Source organism: Canis lupus, chromosome 22, assembly GCF_011100685.1.
Source record: "Canis lupus familiaris isolate Mischka breed German Shepherd chromosome 22, alternate assembly UU_Cfam_GSD_1.0, whole genome shotgun sequence".
Classification (NCBI taxonomy): domain Eukaryota; kingdom Metazoa; phylum Chordata; class Mammalia; order Carnivora; family Canidae; genus Canis; species Canis lupus.
Genome location: NC_049243.1, coordinates 96,703 through 114,536, shown reverse-complemented (window position 1 = coordinate 114,536; position 17,834 = coordinate 96,703). Strand labels below are relative to the sequence as shown.

The following is a 17,834-nucleotide window of genomic DNA, read 5'->3' as shown; positions in this document are numbered from 1 at the left end:
ATTATGGTCTATCTATATAATGGAATAGTACATAGTAATAAAAAGGAATGACCAACTGATACATAGGACAACGTGGATGAATCTCAAGATTATTATCAAACAGTAGGGTTTCCAGGGAGCTTAATTGTGTTGTCCTTCAGAATCTAGGCAAAAGCTCAAGACAGAGAAGCACTTGTCTAAAAAGGATTTGTGGATCTGGCTTTTGTCTAATAAAGTGAATCCCAGTAAAATTTACAGAGGTCCACAAAATTTTTGAAAGAAATATATATGTAGAAACATAGCCAGGTTGGACCAAAAGGGACACAGATAATCCTAATTGAAATGAGTCTGCTGGACTCCAAAATTCTACTGGCAGGAAGCAGGCTGAGAAAATTCTCCCTCTTCCTTCCCTCCTTTATTTACTTCCATGATTCTAACATTCACTTGGAAAAATAAGCAATAAAGACTAGAGAAAAAAAAATACTGAAAAAGGAACGTATTTAAGGGAACTAGCCCTCCCAAATAATAATTCATATTATATAACAATATATTTATAATACAATAATTAAACTAGAAAGAATAAGAATTGGAAGTAAATACATATAAAACTGTAGTATATCATAGAAGTGGCATTTCAAATTGGTAGTGAAAATGAAAATTTTCAAAAGTGTTAGAGTAGGTAAGAAGTTATTTAGAGGAAAGTAAAGTTGGAGCCACACTTTGCAGTGTGATGTGAATGAAATTCCAGAGGAATAAGTTATTTAACTAAAAAAAAAATTAAATCATAAAAGTGCTAAAAAAAAAATCCTGGTATTGTTTCTTATCATTGATAAACCTAACTAGATAAAAATGAGAAATTTCTACATGGCACAAGCTGCTATAAGAAAAATGAAAAGGCAAATAAAAAACGGGGGGAAATATTTAGAGTCATATTATAGATAAAAGATCAATTTCCCTAAAGTGCAAAAGGCTCCCCAAATCAATGCAGTGTTAGTAGCCTAATTTTTTAAATGGCTAAGGCTATGAATAAAATTGTCCCCAGTGAGGAAATAAAGATGGTTCTTAAGCACATGGAAAGGCAATCTTACTCAAAAAAGAAAGGTTAATTAAAACTAACCTGAAATGTCATTTTTGAACCTATCAGTTGTGCAAGATCCAAAAGTTTGGTAACACACTAAGCAAGAAAACATGCAAGGAAACAGGCACTTCCATACTCTGTCAGTGGAAGTGTTCATAGATGTAACCTCTGTGAAGGACAACTTGACAATATCCAGCTACAAATGTACATACTCTTCGACCTAATACTTGGCTTTTCAGGGAATTTAAACTGCATGTATGCTACTATTTGTATATTATGATAGGTATGCAGACTACAATGTTAAATGATAAAAGGAAGTTGCAGGATAGCATGTGCACTATCAATCTGTTTCTATAAGAGAGAAAAAGAATACACAGTCTAGGGCAGCCCCAGTGGCATAGCGGTTTAGCATCGCCTGCAGTCCGGGGTGTGATCCTGGAGACCCGGGATCGAGTCCCACGTCAGGCTCCCTGAGTGGAGCCTGCTTCTCCCTCTGCCTGTGTTTCTGCCTCTCTCTCTCTCTCTCTGTGTCTCTCATGAAGAAATAAATAAAATCTTTAAAAAAAAAAAGAATACACAGTCTACATGTTGGCTTACAGATTAATAGAATTCCTCAGGAGAAGTGTGCATAAGAGGCATATTCGATTGGTTGACTCTGGGAAGCAGAATTGTGTGGTGGACGTAAAGAGATAGAAGGAAGACTACGAAAAGGGTGTAACTTCTGAATTTGAAGTCATGTGAGTATATGCTTATTTAAAAAGTGTAAAATTTTTAAAACTCAAAGGACTCCAAGTTTTAGAACTAATAAGAGAGTTCAGCAAGGTTACACAGGATACAGCATCAATAGCATTCTATCCACTAGCAGTAGCTAAGTTGAAACAGTAAAAGAAAAACAACCCCATTAATAATGACAACAGCAACAACCACCAAGTTAAATGGTACCTCTATCATGATTAAAACTACAAAAATGCTAAAGGATATTTTAAGAAAAGACATAAAGAGATGCAGAGCTATACTATATTCATGGATGTTCAGCTATATGGTCATAAAGATGTCAAATGCTTTAAATCAATCAACAAATGTAATGCCATTCTCCTCAAAATTCCAGCAAAGCTTTTCATGACATTTTACAAGTGGAAGATGTATATGGTAAGTAAAGGGCAACAATAGCTAAGATAATTTTGAAGAAAAGGATAAGGAGACTAGAAGCAGGTATGGGAATAGCCCTACCAGATGCCAAAAGTTATGGTAAAGGCACAGTAATTTAAGAGAATATCACTCATTCAGAGATAGGAAACAATCCCAATGGGAAAGAATGGAGAGCCCAGAAACAAACCCATGTGTGTAGTAAAACTTAATCTCTATAGCTAGGTTTCTGAGACTATGGTCCAAGTCTCAACAACAGCATTTTTAACTTTCTACCAATGCTTCATTCAGGCATCTAGATAAGACCTACTTACGTATCATCATCATCATATCTTGGTTGTTCCTTATCTACTTCAATGCCAAAGGCCATTTCCACATTCCCCTCATCTTCTTTAGGAAGCCATTGTTTTAATGTTCCCACTGTTAAAGAAATAACAGAGATTAAAGCATACCAGCCTATATGCATGATGAGAGGTTTATACCCCAAATCCTGTACTGGATAACAACCATGAAGGTAAAACTTTTGAATTATTTCCATTAAAACAGAAAATATGTCAGGTTTTTTTTTCCCCCCTGTATAACTTCAACCTTGGTGCAATCAAGAGCAATGCTGAGACAGATTTCCTTAAAATCTAAAAAACATAAAGAGTTCACAAAAGAATTAAAAATGCCGGCTTCTTTTTTTTTTTTTTTTAATTTTTATTTATTTATGATAGTCACAGAGAGAGAGAGAGAGAGAGAGGCAGAGACACAGGCAGAGGGAGAAGCAGGCTCCATGCACTGGGAGCCCGATGTGGGATTCGATCCTGGGTCTCCAGGATCGCGCCCTAGGCCAAAGGCAGGCGCCAAACTGCTGCGCCACCCAGGGATCCCAAAAATGCTGGCTTCTTAAGTTGACTTTAAAACCATGTAGATCTAGCCTTCTTTTGCTGCTCACTTTAGGAATGTTGCTAAATATGTTTACATTACTTAGCTTTTCCAGAATAAACCACCGCCTAACTTAGTGGTTTAAAACAGTAACCATTTGTTTAGGTGACTCTTCAGCCGTTAGGCAGTTTGGAGCTGAGCTGGTTGACTCTTCCAGTCTCGGCTGACCCCAGCCAAACGTGTTCAGTCACTTGCCAGGCCAGCTGGAGGACGGCTGGCCTACTATGGCCTCTCTTGGGATGGCCTGTCTCTCTTTTCCACATGGCTTCATTTTCCAGCAGGCCAATTGGAGCTAGTTGAGAGACAGGGTCCAAAAAAAAAAAAAATTGCAGCATCTCTTTGAATACTCAGATTTGGCACACCACCATTCTATTCCATCCTACTCATGCACACAAATCACTAAGGCCAGTTGAGATTCAAGGGGAAGGGGAAAAAAGCCATTTAATGATGGAGGAGCTGCAAAGTCATATTGCAAAGGGCAGGAATACAGGGAAGAGTGAAGACTGCGCTCATTTTGGTAACCTATCAGAATCTGCCTCTCCCACATGCACTCTGCAACCATCTGCTTCCTAGGGGTCTAAACTGTGTTTCATGTTGGTCTCCAGGAAAAAAATCCTACCCACTGCTAACAAGTGGGATTAGAAATAGCAACTTTTCTCCAATGATGAAATGAAAAACAAAGTGTGCCTATTATTTTGTCTTTTGGTAAACTGACCATTTAGGTACATATCTACAAGTAGGAATTTATTTTTAATCAATAGGTGTCACCCCAAATCACAGCCTATATCATTTCCTACAGTACATTATAAAATAAATGAATTGATTGATATAGCTCATCTAGGAGGTAGCCTGGGTAATTAATAGGAGCCTCAGTATTCCACCTGCTGTGGGAATCATAGTTTTTGTTTTCCTGTTTTAGGAAGACAGTTTTAGGAGGCTTTTATTTTTTGCTTAACAGGATAGAAGAAAGAATGAATAGCTAACTATAGAAATGTAAATCAGCTGTTATCAGGATGTGCATCTCTGATGTTACCAAGGCAACTATGTGGCCTGAAAACTTCTACAAGAAAAATGGAGGTTACCTTCCCACCAAGGATTCCCTTGGAGTGGTTAAACTGCAAACAAAATTACTGACCTGAATGAGTTATGCACACATAAAAAAAAATACTTGTCCTTATCTAAAGAGTGTAGCTTATACTAGTAAAAGTCGTTGAAAAGGATTTTACAAAGTCTTGCTATTTTAAACTTAAAGTGAGGATAAATTAAATAGGTAGTTGATAAAGTTTCATTTTTTTAATGGAATGCAGGGTTAGAAGCATTAAAGCAATTTATTTTCAAGGAGTTGGAAGTTTAAGCTAAAGAATGTTGAAGGACGTGAATCGTGCTTAAATGTATGCCCAATAGCTAATCCCTGAAAGCCTTTATAAACTGCCTATTAGACTTGCAATCAAAGTTATTAAAACTTACACATGCAGGAAGTCTTCATGAAGATTCTACATGGTCATAAGAATTATTTTTCACATTATAATTTCCCTATCCAACTTGATGCCAATATGAATATGGGTAATCACATGCCTTTACATAAAGTAATACTAAAAACATGCTACAGTTTTATGTTCATTCATAAAGACGATGGCCACCTGCTAAGTTCTAGGCATGAGGGAGAGACAGGTGAAGCAGGGTGGTAATCAAGACAAAGCTTTCGTAAGCTTATGGTCCAGTGGGGAAGAAAGATAATAAGAATAGGTAATTAAAGGGAACTTTATTTCTATGATCAGAGAATCACAGTGTCTTGTGGGGTATGTGAGGCCAAACCTAGAGGCATAACATGCTCAGATCTTTCTTAATCATTTAAACAGTGGCTTCCCATCAGTGGCACACAGGCAGTAGTTTGAGATCCAGGTTTATCATAGCAATTACTAAAAATTCAAGTCAACTCCTGCATCTTTTTATGACATGAACTTAAATAAAGTGATGAAATGTCACTATTTCATGCACTGAACAAACATTTGAGCATGAATGAATCTGAGCATGAGACTGAATATGAAATTGTCAGAATCAGCTAACAAACTTGAGGACTTAGTAGAATTTTTTTGGTTTAAAGAGAAGCATGTAGAGTTACAGGGTCTTCCACTCATTCATGCAAAAGAGCACATAAGAATCAACGTTATTCCAGACCCCTTTACAAAGAAAGCCCTGTCGGGTGGTACAGGGAAAAGCACTGAGAGAAGGGTAACCGCCCATGACACCTAGTGACAGAAATGGTAGTTTGCAGGAGGAATTATCCTGGCAGAAGGAGGCAGGGATTCTAAACAGGGAGAGCCGGTGGAGGAGTATCTGCTAGTGGGGAAGGGCTGGCCAACCTGGCATTGCGATGGGCCAGGCCCATCGTCACAGAGAGACTGGATTTTATCCTGAGGGTAAGGGGGAATCTTTTGAAGGATTTTAAGCCGAAAAGGAATTTGATCTGTTTTAGGAGGATTATCTGTTGGGGGTACAGATGGTTGAGGTAACATAAGAAAAGATGACCAGGAACAGGAAGTCAAGAGGCCAACAGCAGTTAGAGGCAGAGCACAGCTGGACTGGGAGGGGTGTCAGCACCCCAGCAGGTTGCAAAGGAAAACATCTGCCCTCGGCTTTAAAGGCACCTTTGGAGGCAAATTCCTATATCCAATCTCAGGTTGGTCAGATAAATTGCTCGTATATGCCCAATGTAAAACCATCCATGGAAAAATACAGTAAGTTTGTGAACTAATTAATTTGGCATGACAGACCAAATGAAGAGTTTTCTATAACTCTGAGAAAAACAGGAGCATATGCAAGAAGAAACCAAGTATGTCACCACCTCCGTGCCTTGAAAGGTGAGTGCCATCCTTCACACCTGGCCCTGTGGTCCCAGGGCTTGGCTTCCAGGCCAAGCCAGGTCAGCCCATAGCTTCCTCCTCACTGCCTCCAGCGCCACCCTTAGGGACAAGGCTTATTATTTTTTTTTTTTAAGATTTTATTTATTCATGAGAGACACAGAGAGAAGCAGAGACACAGGCAGAGGGAGCAGCAGGCTCCCTGCGGGGAGCCTGACATGGGACTTGATCCCAGGACCCTGGGATCACGGCCTGAGCCGAAGGCAGAAACGCCCAACCACAGAGCCACCCAGGTGAGGGACAAGGCTTTTATCCCAGGACAGAATAGAAGGGGGCAAATGGACAAAACACTGCTTTCTGTAATCTGAAAGTATTATAAAGAGTCTCAAGGGGGGGATCCCCGGGGGGCTCAGTGAGTGAGCACTGCCTTCAGCCCAGGACGTTTGGGACGTTCTTGGAAGATGCAGCTTTCACAAAGATTTCACAAAGGTTGCGAAGTTCAGGCTTCACCAACTGGCAAACTCCCTCTTGGGTGGTAGGTACCTTCATTATTCTCAGGGTGGTACATAGTTTTGTATTGTTCTTTAACTTGGTAAGTATCTGTCAGCCTCCGTGTACCTCGTTTGTATCTCTGCCTCTTCGCCACCACAATTTCACACGTTCCCTAACCTTGCGCCTGTGCACATACCTGCCTGCCTAAGGCGGCCTTACTTGTCCCAGGGCATACCCGCATGCCTGACCAAAGACCAGATCCCCCTGTGACATGAATCCCTCAAACTTTTGAAAAGGATTGTTGGCTTCCCATAAAGTAAACACAAGGATAATCTTGCTAAAAATCAGAGGCAAAAAAAAAAAAAAAAAGAACAAAAGGAAAAAGCCAAGAAACTATATTGTGATGTACTTTCATTGCCTATAGAATAGTGATTTGTTGAATAGCTCTCAGAAATACACTGTCAGGTAGAGCTAAGCAGTACCAGCTTATCATCTACAAAGCCAGCTTCCCTACTTATTTTCAGCAGTTGTCAACTGACCACATTAAAGAAAATTACTCCACTCTTTTCGGAAGCTCAAGTCTTTTGTTAGTGGCATTTCGAACAGGCTTGGACACAGCAAATCGGTTTCTGACGAGGCTGAGACCTCCCCAGCCCTCTCACCAGGCCTAAGGTATTTTTATACCCTTTCTGCATTTCCAAGTCTCTGACAAAATCCCCCAGGGGCCTGGTTATGTTCTTAAAAATAAACTGCATACCCAGTTCTCCTTCGCTGGCAGAAAATGAACTACTTGTTAGATGTGCTGCAGCCAACGTGCTCATTAAAGTTCCTGGGGCTTCCTGCCGCCACCGTCTTCTATTTTCTGGAACGCCTTCGGTCATGATCCCTGGGCCACCTGAAGAGGAGACTGTGTTACTGAAAATAAAAATGCTTCATTTGAATTCTTCTAAAATCACAGAATGTGAGAGCCTTGGCGGTGACCTAATCCCACCCCTCCTGTTACCACTAAGAAAACGGTGATAGAGAAAAAGTTTAGTGACTTATGTCACATCACGTGGCTGATGTGTAGGAGAATCACTTGTTTGCTTTGTAAAGTGGCCACTTTGGTGTGTTAAATTTTCTATTCTACTTGATTATTTTAAACTGGTCTTATTGTCTCCTTGGCATAGGACGGATTACATTGTATCTTGTTTGCAAGCCCTTTCTTGCAAGTTTGAGGACTTCAGTGGTTCGTAATGCTATCATTGTAAGTCATATTTCAATGTATAAAATGGGTATAGATTTTAGCTCTCTCCCAACCTCATGTTATCAAGACGAACACAGGAAATAGATAATAAAATTCCCCATCACCTGTAAAAAGAACACCCAGATGTTGCTCTGAACTCCTGTGCAAAGACTATGCCAGAAGCTCAAATGTAAACAGAGGAATTTAGTTTTAAAATATCATCATATTCTAAACACTCTTAACATTTAAATAGCACATTGGCTTACAAAGCAATTTTATGTGTATTTTTGCACTGCTAACTATAAGTCTTTTTTTTAAAAGATTTATTTATTTATTTATTCATGATAGACACAGAGAGAGAGAGAGGCAGAGACACAGGCAGAGGGAGAAGCAGGCTCCATGCAGGGAGCCCGACGCAGGACTTGATCCCAGGACTCTAGGATCGTGCCCTGGGCCAAAGGCAGGCACTAAACAGCTGAGCCACCCAGGGATCCCCTACTAACTATAAGTCTTATGGGATAGCTAGTATGTTAATTTGGATTTTATTGACGGAAAAACCCCTCCAAGAAATTCCAAGGAACTAATTGGGCTAGCATGGGAGGCAAGTCAAGCCAACTGCCCTTCCTTAGACAATCCCCCTCACTGCAAGGAAAGTGGGGTTCTACATCTTTTCTCTTTTATATTCTCATACCTGGGATGGTCAGTTGTCTAGGATAACTAGCAGGCAAGGTTCTCAGGAGGTGAGGGAGATACCAAAATAATATCTTTGAAGGCATTGATACCAAATCTATAGGGATGGTATTGAAAAGGGAACTAGGGAGTCAGGGTGAGTGCCAGCAACACAGCTGCATCTGAGGCCTTGTCTCCTCTGTGGGCAACTTTGACTGACTGAGTGTAGATTCCCTTGCAGGCATAGCGGAGCAGGTGGAGGTAGTGTTACCCGCAGCCATCAGCTCCAGCAGTCTGAGGAGCTCGCACATCCCACTGTCTCCCATTCCCTGCAGCAGCACCAGTATCTTGAATGAACAGCTTTGGGTATGAGAAAATAACTCATTAATTTTAAAGTAAAATGCAATAACTAATTGCACCAAATGGTTCTTAGGAAATCTGGAGGTAGTCTATCTGTTGGTACACTCGGAAACACAGAAATTATCACCTCCTCCTAATACAGATTGTTCAGGCTGAGTGCTTGTATCCAACCTCCCCCCAAATTCCTATGTTGAAACCTAATGCCCAACATGATATAGTGGGAATCTTTGTGGGGGGTGATGAGGTCATGAGGGTGGAACCCTTGAGAATGGACTTAGGGCTCTTTTACAAAAGAGCCCCCACAGGGCTGCTAAGTGAGGACATAGAGGAAACATGGCAGTAGGCCCTCATCAGACACCAAGTCCATCAGCGCCGTGATCTTGGGCTTTCCAGCTTCCAGAACTGTGAGAAGTAAGTGTTTGTTGTTTATAAGCCCCAGAGTTAAGGGCGTTTTGTTATAACGGCCCAAACGAACTAAGATATAGATCGTAACTTAGAAGGCCAAAATTATAAACAGGCTTAAAAATTGTTTCATTTTTATTATTAACATGTGAGAGACTAGACAGTATATCTAAATGTTAACAAATATTAGTGACAGGAACGGACAAATTCCTTGAGGCAACTCTGAGCATTTGACTTCAGTTTCAATGGAAGTGCAATCAGTTGTTATCTTTTTTTTTTTTTTTAAAGATAGGTTTATTTATTTGAGAGACAAATGGAGTAAGAGTGGGTTGGGGCTGGCAGTGGGAGACGGAGAGAGAAACCCAAATAGACTTCACACCAAGCACAGGACTGGATTTCACAACCCTGAGGTCAGACCTGTGCTGAAACTAAGAGTCGGCCACTTAACCAACTATGCTACCCACACAGCCCCAGTTCTGTTATCTTCTTCTTTTTTTTTTTTTTTTAACTTGCGACCCCTGGTTTACAAGACCAGTGCTCTAAGCCCTGAGCTATAGGGCCTCGCGGGCGCTTGTTATCTTCATTTTTATTTTTTATTTATTTATTTATTTTTTTTAAAGATCTATTTTTTTAATTTTTATTTATTTATGATAGTCACAGAGAGAGAGAGAGAGAGGCAGAGACACAGGCAGAGGGAGAAGCAGGCTCCATGCAGGGAGCCCGACATGGGACTTGATCCCGGTTCTCCAGGATCACACCCTGGGCCAAAGACAGGCGCTAAACTGCTGAGCCACCCAGGGATCCCCAGATTTCATTCTTTTTGATGGCTAATACTCCATTGTGTATAAATACCATATCTTCATCCATTCATCAGTCAATGGACACTTGGGCTGTTTCCCTAGTTTAGCTATTGTAGATAATGCTCCTATAAACATTGGGGTGCTTGTCTCCCTTTGAATTAGTATTTTGGTATTCTTTGGGTAAATGCTTGTGGTATTATTACTGGATCATAGGGTAGCTCTATTTTTTACTTTTTGAGGAACTTCCATACTGTCTTCCATAGTGGCTGCACCAGTGTGCATTCCCACCAACAGTGCAAGAGGCTTCCCCTATCTCCACATCCTGGCCAACACCTGTTTTTCTACTGGTGTTGATTTTAGCCATTCTGACAGGTGTGAGGTAACATCTCATTGTAGTTTTTTTTAAGATTTTATTTATTTATTAATGAGAGACACAGAGAGAGGCAGAGACACAGGCAGAGGGAAAAGCAGGCTCCCTGTGGGGAGCCCAATGTGGGACTCGATCCTAGGACCCTGGGATCATGCCCTGAGCTGAAGGCAGATACTCAACCACTGAGCCACCCAGGTGCCTCTCATTGTGGTTTTGATTTCCATTTCCTGATGATCAGTGATGTTGAACATCTTTTCATGTGTCTGTTGGCCATCTATCTCCTTTGGAAAAATGTCTATTCATGTCTTCTGCCCATTTTTTAACTGTATTATTCATTTCTGAATAATGGGTGTTGAGTTATATAAGTTCTTTATATATTTTGGAAACTGACCCTTTATCAGATGTGTCGTTTGGAAATATCTTCTCCCATTCCATAGGTTGCCTTAGAGTTTTGATTGTTCCTTTACTCCATTTTCTAATCTGTAACTTCATTTTTTATATATAAACTCTGGTTTTTCAAAAATGTATTTTGTTGTATCATTATACAGGATCTGATTTCACAGTTTTTCCCAAATTGTAAACCAATTGGCCTAGCAGCATTTATTTGACTGAGCCTTCCTTTCCCATTGACTTGTGATGTCACTTTCAACATACACTAAATTATTATCCATCCTAGAGTTTGTTTCTAAACCATTTCTTCTTTTCACTGCTTTATCTATTCTGGTGTTCCTATCATCTTGTTTTATAATTTATAGAATATATATTGATATTTGAAAGTGTATATACCACTTCACTGCTTTTCTTTTCTAAATCTGTCTGCTTAAGAGTCTCCAAGATTCTCCAATCTGCCATGATGTCCCCATCTTTTTGTGGTTTTGATGATTTTGATTGAAATTGGCAACATATGATATATTTATTTGGAAAGAATATTTCTAATATGTGTTATTTCTCCCCATTTATTCAAGTGATCTTTAAATACCTCAGTAAGTTTTTATAGTATTCTTCACATGCTTAGCATAATCTTTATAAAGTTTATTCCTAATCATATATGTACATACACACACATTCACACACATTTGCTGTTGTTACTGGAGATGAGATTTGAAAACCAAATGACAAAAATACCTGCAATTCATATTACAGGTAAAGCTTTAACTTAAAGAGTCTTATAAAGGATAAAACAAATGCCATTTTCAGCGGATAAAAAAATGAAGGATGAGAACACATAATTCACAAGAGACATGGATGGTCAAAACATATGGAAAAGTTTTTTTTCAACCTGAATTATAATTACAGGAATGCAGACAAGTTAAAAGACCATTTTCAGTATCAAACTGAAATTATTTTAATAATAAAAAAAAGAGGCAGCTATTTCTTTTGAGACCTACAACTTGCGATCTCTTCCCAGCAAACTGAAGCAAAGAATAACTTTGGAATTCACTTTCACTCAGGCCGCCAAGGGCTCCCTGTGGCCAGATCCATAGACTGTTACTCAACCCACTTCACTTGGCCTTTCTCTTTAGTTGATGCTGCCAACTCTGTATCTCCTTCTAGAACTTTCTCTCCTCCTTTGGTTTCACTCTCTCTGGATCTCTCCAAAACTTGTCTAAACATTGCTAAGGTCTGTCCTAAGCTCCGTTTTCTTCTCACTCTAGTTCCTCTGCCTAGGCATTTTTGACCATCTCTAAAGTGATTATAATACCTTGTGTATGCTAAGGAAACCCTGATTTGCCCCAGAGCTTTGGTCTCACACAACTAACATCTTCTAAGCATCTCCAGCTGAGGTTCATAAAGACCTAAATCCCCATCTGTCCCAAATCTAGAGTGGGATCCTATGTCTGCTGACCTCCCTCTGTGTGATGTGTGTACCTATTTGGTTGGTGACAGCTTCATCCATCTGAATTAGAAAACTGGGAGGATCCTTGACCTCCTTCTCTTCCTCAACCCTGACACTCAGTGGTTCACACTTGGGATCTTTCTCACCACACTTCTCTGGCCAGTGCACCTGTCATTTCCCACCTGGACTGTTATCCTCCCGCCTGCAGTCCTGCTACTCCACATCATCCTGACACTGTAGCCAGCACGATCTTTCTCCATCACAGATAGAATTTAATTCCCTTTGATTGAAAGTCATCACACAGGATAAAGCCCAAGCTCTTTAGCATGCCAAGCTCTGCAGGAGTGGGCTCCTCCCTGACTCTAGCCAGCTGGCACTCTAATGATGATTAGTATTTGGACTCAGAAAACATGTTTTCTGCCTCCTTTCTTTGACTCAGGACACATGGTGATGTCGAGGGCCGACCCAGTTTTCATTCATCTTTGAGATCCCTACCATGTAGCACAGTCTAAGCACATGGGAGATTCTCATAAGATGTCTGCTGAACTGAATACAGGTTTTTCCAGATGGAAATGAGGTGAAATATATTATTCCAGGAAGAAGACACAGAGCCAAGCCAGGGTGTGTAAATGCTCACACAGCTGTTAGAGCGAGGGTTGCTCCAGGAGGCTATATGGATCCCGTCATCAGTGGTAGGAAAGAGGGGTGCTGGTCACCACAGGATCAGGCCCCACAGCATTCAATAGGACACTATGTGGAATGGACTATGGGGAATCCTGCAGGTATTATCCAAAAAAAAAGTTGAAGTAGAAGAATAATATAATGAGATAACTCCAGCAGCCATATAGAGAATGAAGGAGAAAATATTAGAGAAAAGGACACGTAGGAGAATAAGGCAGTACAATGAGGTACAGAGCATTTATTAAGCACATACTATGTGCCAGGTACTGCATATATCAAGTTTTGCTTTAGTCCTCACAATAAGCCTGTGTGGCAAGTACTATCATCCCCGTTCCTAGGAGGAAGCTGAGATTCAGAGCATTGTCATCACTTGTAAAAGGTCACACAATCAGAAAGTAGCAGTGCCCGCTGGAATCCAAACTCCCATCTGCCTCCAAAGTCCATGCATCCACTACCACACCATATCGCTGCGGACAACAGAGCCCCAGACCAGGGGCCGAGGGAGCGAAGGAGGAGGAGAGCCCACCCTGGCTGTGCAGCAGGAACTCTCGACCCGCTGCTGGCAGTACCCGAAATAAAGGATCGATGGGAAGGACGAGCTCTGAAATTCAACTGGACAGATGCTGAGTCTGCAAGGCCAATGGGATTTGTCCATGGAGGCTTCCAGCAGATAATGAGAAAAGTGGATGGCATGGAGTGGCTGGCTGGGGGCAGCTCAGAGCAAGAGCAAAGGGCTGGGTCTCTGGTGGCAGAGGAGCCGGGGTAGGTGACAATGGGGTTGCAAGTGAGTGAGGAGGGGGGCTGTGACGGATTGCTGATAAAACATTCCTTCTCACTTACGGCTTTCGAGGGGCACAATACGTACCTGTCTCTGGACAGCAGAGCTCTTCAAATGCTTTGTCTGTATAATCTTCATATTCCTTCACACATTTATATTCCTTAAGCTTCATGCCATTCTCAAAGGTCAAAGTTTCATTTTGCACACCCACTGCCTAAAGCAATACCACAGTGTTCGACAACAAGCCATATTTTGATAAAAAAAATATGTTGAAAAATGTTTTTGCATTCCCAGTAATAAACAGTTACCAAGGCATACGGTACATATGCAATATATGTATATTAAACAAATAAGTTAGTAGCATTTTAACTGGAATGATGTTTGAACAAGATAGAAACGGGTGTGTTTATTTCTTCTCCTTGTCAGTAGTGACAATCACATAATGATCATATGGCAACTTGATTTTAACCAGACTTCCTGTCTTCGATGTTATTCTGCGGCAGTTCCGTTCTATAGAACGCTCAAAGTTATCTCACCTTATAGAAAGCCCTGCTTTAAGTGTACAATGTTCCCACTGGGTCCCGAAAACTGCTCCTAATACCCCATAATCAACACTAAAATGATCATTCTGTTTCAAGCACATCAAAGCATCAAGTAACCAAGGGTGAACACCCCGGCAGATAAAACGTTTTGACTCCATTCCTTTATACGATCAGGCCTACCTCAGTGCCTGGCTTCATAGAAGGACTGTGGATGTACCACCCCAACCAGAAACAGGCCCCCTCCGACCCTCCTAGGCCTGGGATGCTAAGATGCCTAAGGCTTAAAAGAGAGGTGAGAGTCAACAACCACCACTCAAAGAAGCCTCTGTGTGGCAAAATGGTACGACAAATCTCAAAGGTAAGCAGGGCACAGAGGATTTTTAGGGCAGTGGATCTATTGTTCATGGTACTGTAACGGTGAATATGTGTTGTTACGTCAAATCCCACAGAATGTATACCAAGAGTGAGCCCTAATGTGAACTATGGACTTTGGTTGATTACGATGTGTCCATCTGAATTTACCAGTTGTAACAAATGTTCCATCCCAGTGGGGGTGGGGGATGGGGGTGGGTGGGGAGCTGTGCATGTGAGGGGACCAGGTATAGATGGAAAAATCTCTGTACCTTCTGCTCAGTTTTGCCATGAACCCAAAACTACTCTAAAACATGAAGTCTACTCAAAACAAAAAAATCTAAAAGAAATGATAACATTAAAAAATGGTTAGCTAATGAAGGACATGAAAGAAAGAAATTGAGTATCAGATGTGATACAGAACCTATATGTCCACACACATAACTTTTGGTAATTTAAAAGGCAAAGTTAGAGAAGGTGAAATGGTAACACAAACCAGTTGATTTTGGTATTTGTTAGCAGGTCTGGTAAGAAGTGGGATTAAAAGGGATGTTGAATACGAGTAATAAAATGAGACTTGAGTCTACTGTATTCGTGCATTTATCACTGTGTCAATGAGAGCTCAAGTGTATAATTGAGATTCATCCAAAGACCAACACAAAATTGTCAATAGCTAATTAAGACCTAAGATAAATGTGCATGGTTTCAGGGTATCCGCTCAATTTTTTTAGTAAGTATATTGGTTGTTGACTACAATTAAGTCTTCTATTTTAATTTGGCAATAAAGGAGAAGTTAATATTATGAAGAAAATAATTATTTTATAAAAGAAAAGTAAATTAAATTGGAATAATCCATATAAGGGAATTATCTCAGTGAAAAAAAGAATGGAAGGATAAAAAGCATTTTGGAAGACTCCTTTGAACCAGAGATCCTTCTAGGAACATTTAAGAAAATTCTCCCTATGGCCAGTGGAAAAATTTCATTAAATGTGCTATTAAGACATTCGTTTTTTTTATACCTGTTAATGGAAATAAATACTTCATGGCATACCTCTTCCTCTTGGAGGGTGTTTTCATCAGAAGTACATTGGTTTAAACCAATTTCAAGCTTCACCCCTCTCTAGAAGAAAGCAACGAAAATAGTGTTAGCTTAGCAATCCAATAAAAATGCTAAAATTACAACTCCTATTTGACATTACAGATACTTAAAACCACTAGTCAAACATCACAAAATAAGGCAATTCCATAAAATAGTAGAGGGAAAAATCCTGTAGGCAACCCGGATTGCAAGGTGGGAACCCCCCCAAAGAGTCATTTAATACGACACTGCAAGACAAAATATTTATTACCTTAACTGTACAGTTTTGTTCTGGAATTTTATTTTCCTTAATGTTCTGAACTCTAATTTGTTTCAAGTCTCTTTCAATGTCCTGCAAGTTTAGAGAAAAATTAATATCTAGCATTTAATATTGATCAAACTGATAGTTTCACAATCCCTGAATTCACAGCATGGTCTGTTTATATAACTTGACTTCTGGATTGGATCTGATGATTAATTTGAGAATAAAAACATGCCTTTGTTAAGGAAAGTTAATAATAATTCACTAAAAACTTGGACACAGCATCCATTAACTTGAAATATTAATACAATGGCATTGCAAGTGGCATTGCAAGTGGGGAAAATTCTACAATGTGACAGTGCTTGTCACTTTGGTCCAGTACAACCTAATCTAATTCAAGAATGTAATTTTAATTATTTGAGAGATAGAGACAGAGAGAGAAGTAGGGTGGGGCAGAGGGAGGAGAAGCAGATTCCCTGCTGAGCAGGGAGCCCCACGCAGGGCTCTATCCCAGAACTCTGAGATCATGACCTGAGGCAAAGGCAAACGCTTAACCCACTGAGCCACACAGGCGCCCTTCTTTTTTTTTTATTTTTTAAAGATTTTATTTCTTTAAGAAAGTAGTTTTGGCTACAGGATCACTCCCTTAAGAGGTTTATAGATCTTAATTATGATTGTAATCAGGAAAACATGTGCACTGCTCATGATAGTAAAAAGGAAGAAGAGGGCACTAAAAATTGATGTGCAATTTCAAGGAAGAGAAGATTGTGCAAGTAGATGCCAGGAATGTCAGAGTTCGGAGCTTTGTCAGGGTCCGGTCCTGGGCCGTCTACCCTTTTCTTCCTCAATCCCAGGTTCCAGCAGTTCCTGTGGATGTAAGTGCACCTTTATGCAAGGACTTTGCAGTGTGCGCCTCCAGGCTTGCTCTTTCCTCCCCTCTGAGCTGCAGGCTCACATACTCAACTGCCTACTTAGCATCATCTTCACTTCGACATTCATTCCACAGAGTCATACTGAGCACCCACCATAGGCCAGACACTGTCCCACACCATGGGTTCATGCAGCGAATGTGACCACAGGTCCCTACAGGGGACCTAGAGTAGTAATAGATGAGTTAAATTAACAACATAATTTCAGAAAGTACTATGTGCTAAAAGGAAATAGGGTAGTAGCATAGAAATTGAGGAGTAGATGATGGGAATGCAGGAAAAGCCCATCTCCGTATTTGGTGTAACCCCTGGAATGACGTTGCACCTCGTGATCTGAAGGTCTGGGGAAAGCGTGTTCTGTGCCGGGGGAGCAGTGAAGCAGGCGTCCTGAGGCAGGCGTGGAATCCCTCAGATTTTCTCTAACTCACCTGATGTCCAAACCCTTGATTGCCTCCCCACCACAAGCTTGCTCCCCACTCTTCCCGGTCTTAGTAAGCGGTACTACCCCTTTCCAGGCAGGAGCATAGGCGTCTCCTTGGTGTGTGTGTTTTAAGGCTCTCTTTTCTCCACCATTTTACACGAGGTCTCTATCATCTCTCTCTTAGAACTGTCTCCTCTGTGGGTACTTCTCATACGGGATGTGTCGGTCTGGCTCACTACGACCTGTTCGCCCTGCAACCCTGGGAAGGGTGTTTTTCTGCCGCGTGATATCATGAACTCTGAAACAGGACGTGACTTCTGTATCTTACTTTGTGAGGTTAGCAGTCTGATCTGATAGTTTAGTCTGGTTGTCTCAGTTCTGGAAGAAGTGTCCTATGGCTTTATTTTCCTTAAAATACAACCATCTTAAACTCCTGAGCCCCATCCCCCAAGCCAGGCCACTTTAGAGCACCCCGGCATCACATCAAGGAAGGTCCCAGGGTCTTTCACAAGGCAAAACACTCAGGGGCCCTTTTGGTCTTCACCCAACATGGGTCCCCCTCACCTGCCCTTAACCAAGCCTTCATGGTATGTTGAAGAAGAAGGTAAAAGAACCTTCCAGAAGGGACAAAAAAGCTTCAATGCAA

At 40.8% G+C, this 17,834-nt stretch overlaps 1 protein-coding gene across 1 annotated transcript in view; it reads right to left on the bottom strand.

Moving 5' to 3' along the window:
- Positions 1-17,834, bottom strand: part of NEK5 (NIMA related kinase 5) — a 38,283-nt gene that overhangs the window by 3,235 nt on the left and 17,214 nt on the right. The window contains 8 exon segments of the mRNA XM_038570157.1: positions 2,518-2,623; positions 7,241-7,378; positions 8,598-8,668; positions 8,670-8,724; positions 9,557-9,567; positions 13,689-13,819; positions 15,550-15,618; positions 15,848-15,928. Coding sequence (XP_038426085.1) covers positions 2,518-2,623; positions 7,241-7,378; positions 8,598-8,668; positions 8,670-8,724; positions 9,557-9,567; positions 13,689-13,819; positions 15,550-15,618; positions 15,848-15,928 — 662 coding nt within the window.